General features: G+C 60.7%; 1 protein-coding gene across 1 annotated transcript in view; it reads left to right on the forward strand.

Moving 5' to 3' along the window:
- The first annotated feature begins 4,832 nt into the window (after positions 1-4,832).
- The window catches only part of KIF19 (kinesin family member 19), a 12,650-nt gene continuing 8,870 nt past the window's right edge, over positions 4,833-8,612 (forward strand). The window contains exons 1-5 of the mRNA XM_029928610.1: positions 4,833-4,958; positions 5,580-5,667; positions 5,947-6,083; positions 7,317-7,442; positions 7,793-7,987. Coding sequence (XP_029784470.1) covers positions 4,848-4,958; positions 5,580-5,667; positions 5,947-6,083; positions 7,317-7,442; positions 7,793-7,987 — 657 coding nt within the window. The 5' untranslated portion in view covers positions 4,833-4,847. The remainder of the gene's footprint in view (positions 4,959-5,579; positions 5,668-5,946; positions 6,084-7,316; positions 7,443-7,792; positions 7,988-8,612) is intronic.

Raw genomic sequence — 8,612 nt, forward strand, 5'->3', positions numbered from 1 at the left:
GGGAGAATTTAACCCCAGAATTGGATCCTACCAAAGCCCTGGAGGCCAGAAGCCCAAGGGGCTGGCTCCTTCTGAGGCCCCGAGGGCAGGATCCATCCAGGCCTCTCTCCTCGGCTTGCAGATGGCCGTCTTGTCCCTGTGTCTCCTCACATCGTCGGTTTCGACGTGTGTCTATGTCCAAACCTCCCCCTTTCAGGACTCCAGTCCTTCTGGACTTAGAGGGACTTGCCTCCTCTGAACTAATAACATCTGCAGTGAGCCTATTTCCAAATAAAATCACAATCTGAGGCTCCGGGGAGTTAGGACTTCAGCACTTGAACTTGGGGAGGACACAGTTCAACCCATACAAGGTGGGCATTCGCCCAGCCAGGCTGCTTTTGGGGGACCCGTGCACCAAGGGGCAGCTGTTGGCAGGGGTGGTTGGGAGCCTGGATTTGGGGACCAAATGGCTCTTAGTCAAACCAGCTCTGTCCTTGGCAGGTAGAGCTTTCGTACCTTAACCAATCTGATTCGTTATTACGATGGAGTGACCATAGGAATGTCTGAGAAAATGTGTGCAAAACACTCAGCACTGAGCCTGATATACACAGAGCCCTCAGGAAGGCTGCTTTATTCAGCCGACGTTCCTTGGGCGTATGCTGGGTGCTGGCCAGGATGACATTTAGGGGCCACACAGGGAACCCTCGGAGCCGGGGACAGACCCTGTGCTCACAGAGGGGCCCAGACAGCTCGCCTCCATGGCCATCTTGGGCCTCTGCTTCGGAGACTCTAGGAGGGAAGACAGAAGGGAACATTCCTGAGCTTCTTCCCAACCCGCAGTTCTCACAAGAACACGCCCCCCACCCCCGCCCAGGATTCTGAGCTGAGAACCACTACCCACAGCTCGCCGCTCACCCCACAGCCTTGCTCACACTTTTCTCTAGAATGTTCCTCTCACCTCCCATCTCTCTGCCAACTCCTGCTCATCCTTTATCTTTTTTTTAAGTTTATTTATTTTGAGAGAGATGGAGAGAGTGAGCGGGGGAGGGGCCGAGAGAGAGAGAGAGAGAGAGAGAGAGAGAGAGAGAGAGAGAGAGAATCCCAAGCAGGCTCCGCATTGTCAGCACCGAGCCCAACGCGGGGGTGGGACTCACCAACCGGGAGATCATGACCTGAGCGGAAACCAAGAGTCGCATGCTTAGCAGACTGACCCGGCCAGTCTCCCCACCTGCCCATCCCTTTAAAATCAATGCTGGCACCCCCTCTTCCAGGAAGCCTTCCGGTAGTGGTAAGGTTGTACCAGTGCCCCTGCATATGCTCCGATTGCCTCCTGTAAAGTCAGACATGGGGAAACCACTTGTCACTTTCTCTGTCCCGGGCCTCGTTTACTGCCTGGTACATAGAAGCTTCCCCTGTCTGCACTCCCGGTGCTGCTCTCTGGAGGGAGGACCACAGCGCCCCTCTTCAGCCCTCCCCATACCTCGGCTCCAGCTCACCTAGCCGAGGGGCACAAGGGCTCCATTGTATGCCAGGGTGGACAGGGATGGGGGCGATGCTCAGGAGGGTGGGGCATGGGCGGGGGCCGGGCAGAGGGAGACCCAGACAAAGACCTCTTTAAACGAGGTCACCGCAGCTGTGCTGACAATGTACTGATTCAGGAGCCTGGCTATCAAAGGAACCAAATGTCCAGGGTGCCTTGAACTTGGCCGTGCCCGGAGATTTTATGAAGGTGATCGGTGGGTGATGAGCATCCGTGCGTGCTGCTCGGCCCTCCCCAACACTGATGGGGAGGGCGCCCCTTGGGCTGCTGGCCAAGCCTGCGCTAGCAGGAGGGCTGGCGCCCAAGGGCTGAGATCTCCTTCAGGGTCCTGTTGCATCCTCCTGGGACCGGTGCCACGGGCCTCAGACGGGGCTCTATCTTCATTTGGATCTGAAACTTGATCAGGGCTCATGCCGCTGGCTTTAGGGCCTCCCGACAGGAACTGGATCCTGGAGGAGGCTGCTAGCGCATTCGGGCTGCAGCCCTGAGGGGGTGGCTGGGGACAGGTGGGCACCCCAGTAACAGCACAGGCCCAGACAGCCCGCACTCAGCTTGCTGTGGCCACCCAGGCTCTGGCAGCCTCTGAAGGGACCAGGTCGGTGGCCCCATTCCTGCCCTGCACAAAGTCCCTGCCCAGCCTGTCTGGAGCTGTCCCCCCCCCCTCCCCAGCTGGCTTACTTGAAATTATCTAGTGGGATGAGACTTCCAGGGGAGACTCCTGGGGCCAGGCCTCCCGGGGACCTGCCCTCCCCTCCCTGTCCTCCCTCCTCCGTGAGACTCCCAAGAGAGGGCCCTGCTGGGACCCCGAGGGTCTGAGACAGACCTGCATGCGGTGAGCACAGGTGTGTAGCTCCTGCAGGGGCCCGGGTGGCAGAGCAGTGGGGGATAATATCAGCGCCCACCTACGTGCTGGTAGGTCGGTGGGAGTCCCAAGCTGTGGCTCTCCCAGGATCGAGCTTCCTAAATCCTGGTGTTTGAAGGGGGTGCACCCTGAGGGACCCACTGTGGGTCTCCTGAATCCATGGAGCAGGGCTGGGCTCCAGGGCAGGCTCCCTCTGTCACTCAGAGTGACCGGCCCCCCGCTTCCCCCCACCCCCGTACCTTATCTGTACTCAAGCCCTCTTCAGGGCTGGCCTCGGCCCTCGCTCTCCTGCTGACCCAGGAAGGAAGCTCAGTCTCTGCACAGCCTGGGACAGCGCGAAGACATCCTCCTCGGTGCCTTGTCCCAGGTGAGGGCTCAGTTTACCCCCTCGGTGAGCATCGCATCACCAGAGTCGGTGAGGTAGGGCTGATGCACACAGTGGGGGTGCTGGGGCCTCACTGGCTGGGGGAAGCCCTCCCACCTACACCCCTCCTGGCAAGGCCCCCGAAAGAGCAGAGGGAGCAGCAGAGGGGGTGTGAGAGAGCAGGTTCACAAGGGTGCACAGAAGCCCAGACCGCCAGGGCTCCAGTCCTGGCCCCACCTTAGCTATGCGACTTTGGGCCTCGACGTCCCCATCTGAGAATAATTATGAATTCATGTGAGAAGGCTCACTGACGACTGGCCACTGTCCCCATGTTCCGGGAGGAGGGGCTGGGTGTGAAGGTGCCCACACTGTCTCTCTTTACCACCTGCCCTTGAGCCTGGAGTGAAAGACACCACGCATGGGACTGTCATGAGGGCCGCTGGCTGCAACCACCGTCCGACCCCAGAGCACAGCTGAGACTCGTCTTCCCCTGGATGTCCCTCCTAAGCCGAGGTGCTCCTGGACACAGAGCTGCCCCTCAGGGGGCACCTTGATGGAGCGGCCAGGGCAGAGGATGGGGACCCGACCTGGAGGTTCAGATCCTGGGGGGACCCAGGCAGGCCCAGAGCCAGTGGCCCCTTTCACGGTGGGGGCGGGGTGGCCCATTACCTGCATCCCCTTGAAGGAAGACCCTTGAGCACTAAGTCTACGTCTGGTGCTGTGGCCACACACACCACGCACGTTATTACACAGGCTCCTCATAGTTCTGCAGGCAGGTAGTATTCCTGTCCCGTCTGGTGGAGGAGGTGACCCAGGCCCAGCAGGTTCAAGTGCTCACACAAAGCCATGCTGCTAACAAGACGTAGGATGGGCACGCAGACCTTGCCCTGACTTACCTCTCCTGCCTCTTCCTAAATTTCCCAACTCCAGCCTTCCCCACACATCTTTGAATGTCTTCCGGCATTTCCACGAGTCTGGAAACTGTCTCCCCATTCCTACCCTCGGCCAAGGACCTCTGGCCAAGACCCAGTTTGCTTCCTCTGCATTTTTCCTCAGAGTCCAGGACCAGGCTCAGCACACCCAGGACACCAGGGCCGGGGGAGGGGCAGAGTGGAGCTGGGTGTGGAGTGGGCTTGCAGATTATTCTGGAAAATGGGTCCCTTGATCACTCTTGGAGCAGAGGAAAAACCTGGTGAGGTCCCTTGTGTGTCCCCCAGCCTCCCCACCTCCCCCCACACACATACTGATACCCCTACCCTGCAGGGAGGGAGCCTGAAATGGCCAACCTGTACCTTCATTCTAGCCTCCAACCCCGGCTCCCCCTTTCCACTCCCAGCTCAGGCTCAAGGCTGCGGGGGCCATTGATGTCACCCCAAACCCCCTCTCTGACACAAGTGGACGGTCCCCAAGCCTAGCCCACCTCCCCCACCCCTGTCACCCAGCAGCCAGTGGCTCTTTGCTCCACCCCTCGGTCTCCCCACTGGCTGAGGGCAGGGCACAGAGGCGTGAGGCAGGACAGGGTCTCAGGTGCCACACAGAGGCAGTGAAGGGGCTGCAGGCTTTGAACCCAGATCCCAGGGTTTGAGTCCAGGGCTCCCCCTCCTGCTGGTGGTAGCTGAGCTTGGACAAGTTACTGCTCTGGGCCTCGGTTTCCTCATCTGTAGAATGGGAATAATTATGGGCCTTACCACCTAACCTCGGAGCAGAGGGTTAAGGGAGTCCTTGTACCTAAAGTGCAAGAAGCAGGTCCTGACACAAAATAAATGCACAATAAATGCAAGTCATCATTCCTGGTCATCCTCTGGTAGAGGGGCACGGGGCGCCCAGATCTGGGGCATCATGGCGCTCTCGGCTCCTTCAGTGCATTGTCGGTTGTTAGGGGGGCTTCCCCTTTGGGCATCCAGAGCCAAGTGCCCAGATCAGACACCCAAGGGGCTGAGGAGGCTGGGCTGGGCCTGGGGCTCAGGGACCCGGGGCTGTGCAGCTCTAGGACCCCTCCCACTGCTTCCTGCGGGTCCTGGGCAAGGAGAGCTGGGGTCAGTGTTGACATCTGTGTGGGCCTGGGGCTCCTGGGTGACTGTCCCCCTCGGGGACCTTTGCAGATGGTGGTTCTCATGGACCCAATGGAGGACCCCGACGACATCCTCCGGGCACACCGTTCCCGGGAGAAGTCCTACCTGTTTGACGTGGCCTTTGACTTCACTGCCACCCAGGTGAGGGAGGGCCTGGGCCTAGGGTCAGGCAGGAGCCCCTCTCCAACCTTTGCCCCACCCGGGAGGGAGCCCTCAGGGGACCCGGCCAGGGACCCTCAGCCTTCCCTTTGTCACTTGCCCCCTGGCTTCCTCTGTACCGTGTGGCTATGCGTGCAAATGTGCGTGTGCCCTCGTGGCTTGTGCAACTGAGTCAGTGCACAGACCCTCCGCAGGCACCCACAGGGCACATCCCCCAGCCTGGCCCCCCCAGGAGCTGGAGGAAGGCGCTCGGAGCCCATCTGGTGCCGGGAGGAGAGTCTCGGGGAAGCCGACACCCTCCCAGGGACCCCGGTTCTTGCCCATCTGGGGGATGCCTCCCAGGAGCAGGTGTAATGCGTCCTGGGGGCGGGGGGCTCGGAGCCAGCTGTGGGGAGAGGCGTCTCAGGTGTCCTGAGCTCTGTTTCAGGCTGGTGTCCCCCGTGGGGCGAAAGCAGAGACACCCACCCCCCCACTCCCTGCCCCTACTTCTCGGGCTAAGAGCCCCAGAAACAGAAGGTGCTCCCACTGCGGGCCAGGACGTGCCGGTGGGAATGTGTGCCCCGCCTGTGCCCCCGGCCCCTGACAATCTCCTCATCCCTGCAGGAGATGGTGTATCAGGCCACCACCAAGAGCCTCATCGAAGGTGTCATCTCGGGCTACAATGCCACTGTCTTTGCGTATGGCCCCACAGGTGAGGGAGGGGGCAAGACCCTGGGACAGGACTGTGTGCCCCTGGGCTCGGCTAAGGAGGAATCAAGGGTGTGGCTTGATCCAAATGCCTGCAGGGCCCTCTGGTCCCAGAGGCCCCATCCCCAGCCAAGAATGCCATCCTGCTTACTCCCTATCTCCCTGGCCGTTTGTGGGACCCGGCCTTGGGGACAGACTCAGGTGGGGACAGCAGCAGCCCTGGCCCAGCAGAGCCGCGCTTCCGGCCGCCAGCCTACTGAGGCACCGCCTTGTTCTGCCCCAGGCTGTGGGAAAACCTACACTATGCTGGGCACAGACCGAGAGCCTGGCATCTACGTTCGGACCCTCAATGACCTCTTCCATGCCATTGAGGAGACCAGCGATGACATGGAATATGAGGTGTCCATGTCCTACCTGGAGGTGAGCCCTCCCCTGACCCCAGCTTAAGCAAGCAGTCCCATAGGGCAGCCACACGCATATTGTTGGCCCCACTTTACAAAAACCCGAGGTTCAGAGAGGTTATGCAACCAGGCTGACATCACACAGTAAGTGAGGGAGCGGGGATTCAAGTTCAGGATCCTGGAGCTTTTTGCCACAATGCAAAATAGCTTTGTCCCTGAACTAAGACTTTAGCCACCCTCCCAGACGGCTCCGCACCTCAGCACCTTGCCATCATCAAAGGCCCCCGCCTTAAAGCAGTATCTGCCCTGGCGGACCACCTCCAGGAACTCTGTGTGCATGGGTACAGGTTAGACCCGCGTGCATGGACAGCCTTGCTCCCACTGGCCTGGGTTACCCGGCCACAGCCCCCAGTGCCCACCCCGTGCGAGTGTGACTGCCAGACCTTGATGGGACAGCAGTGGTGAGAGCGTGCAGAGGCCAGAAGAGGCAGAAGAGCCAGTGGGCTGCCCTCGGCCTGGCTCCCGGCCGCCCTGGCTCCCTCCGGGAGCTGATAATCTCCTGGGTGACAGCTCAGAAAGGGCAGTGAGGCATTGCTGCCAGCCCAGGATCCAGCCAGCATGGTGTTGACTCAGCCAGCAAGATGCACTTGGCGGGGGCGGTGGGCAGCTCAGGGAGAAGTTGCATAAGGGTTGCCTAGCAACAGGCAGGGCTGGCCATTGGTCAGGTCCCCATCTTCTGCCAGGTGCCCAGCCCACCTGCAAAGTGGATCCCACTGGTTTCTGAGGGTTTCTCTGTCCGAGGTCCTGACAGCCTGATGTTTCCCTGTGAATGCTGAAGCTCCCTTACCCTGCCTCATAGAAAGGAAGGGGTCTTTCCCCTTTAAAAAAAAATAAACATTTATTTTGAGAGAGAGTGAGCACAAGCAGGGGAGGGGCAGAGAGAGAGCGAGAGAGAATCCCAAGCAGGCTCTGCGTTGATGTGAGGCTCCATCTCACAGCCATGCAATCATGATCTGAGCCGAAATCAAGAGTCAGACGCTCAAGGGACTGAGCTACCCAGGTGCCGTAGGGATCTTTCTCCTTAACCAGTTTCCCTGAAAGGAACCTGGAGCTCCCGGGTTGGGGCTTAGAATGTGTGACCTGCTGTCCCCATTTTGCTCAGGAGGGATGGGAACCCTGCTCCTTGCCTGGACCTCCTGTCATTAGTCTCCATTAACACTGTCGCCTGCCCCTCCCCCATCCGCCCCATCAGATCTACAATGAGATGATCCGGGACCTGCTGAACCCTGCCCTGGGGTACCTAGAGCTGAGGGAGGACTCCAAAGGAGTGATCCAGGTGGCTGGAATCACAGAGGTCTCCACCATCAATGCCAAAGAGGCGAGTCTCTCCCTTGGGGAAGTGGAGAGGCACATTCACCTGTATGGGCAGGAGAGGATGGGGGACAGCAGCCAGGGAGCCACACACAGTAAGTGAGGGAGCGGGGATTCAAGTTCAGGATCCTGGAGCTTTTTGCCTGGGCTCAGCTGGCACCGGGGCAGACACAGAGAATTCTGTACGACGGTGCAAGCAGGGGGCCCTCCTGGCGGCGCTGACCCTGGGGGACTCACCAGGCAAGCAGCCTCCCCGCCTGCCGCCCTGCCTGGACCCCTTCCCAAACTCTAAGAGGGAGGACGCGGGGGCAGCCCCACAGGTCCCCAGGAGCGGTGTCCTTCGCACGTGTCCAGCAGGTCATGCAGCTGCTGATGAAGGGGAACCGGCAGAGGACCCAGGAGCCCACGGCGGCCAACCAGACGTCCTCCCGCTCCCACGCCGTGCTGCAGGTGGCTGTGCGCCAGCGCAGCCGGGTCAAGAACGTGCTGCAGGAGGTGCGGCAGGGCCGCCTGTTCATGATCGACCTGGCTGGTTCTGAGCGCGCCTCCCAGGTGAGGCCAGCGCCCCGGGGACTGGGGAGGATGCTTTGCGGGAGCTGGGGAGACGGCAGGGAGGCCAAGCTCCTGGCTCCCCAGGAAATCGGAGCAGGGGAGGCCATCCTAGGGAGGGTGGGGATGAGAGGGCCCCCTGGTTAAGGGATGGAGGAATGTCACAGGGGTGCATGAGGGGAAGGGGGGTAGGGTATCCGGACTCTTTGTGGGAAAGGACGTGGGATGAGGGGGGTGGCCCCAGGCAAGGAGACCGGCTGCCCTGGAGGAGGCGCCGTGGGAATGAGTGAGTCCACGTGAGGAGCTGGGGCCCGGGAGATGCACACCCCTGGACTCAGGGGGCCCTGCCCACCACGCTGGGGAGAGAGGAAGGTCCATGACCTTTTCTCAGAGCACCTGCCCTCATCCTGCCCTCCTGGCTCTGCAACCTCTGCCCGACAGCACCCAGCACCCAGAAGGTAGGCCAGGCCACCCTCCCACAGGCAAACCGGGAGGTTTCCCGGTCACCCAAGTGAGGAGGCCAGGTGATGGCACTTCTAGCAGATGCAAGGGACAGGACATCAGCCCAGGGAGAATTCAAAGGGTTTCACGTTTGCACATGTGGAATTGGGTTTAAACAGGGGGGGGG

Source organism: Suricata suricatta, chromosome 17 (assembly GCF_006229205.1).
Source record: "Suricata suricatta isolate VVHF042 chromosome 17, meerkat_22Aug2017_6uvM2_HiC, whole genome shotgun sequence".
NCBI lineage: Eukaryota > Metazoa > Chordata > Mammalia > Carnivora > Herpestidae > Suricata > Suricata suricatta.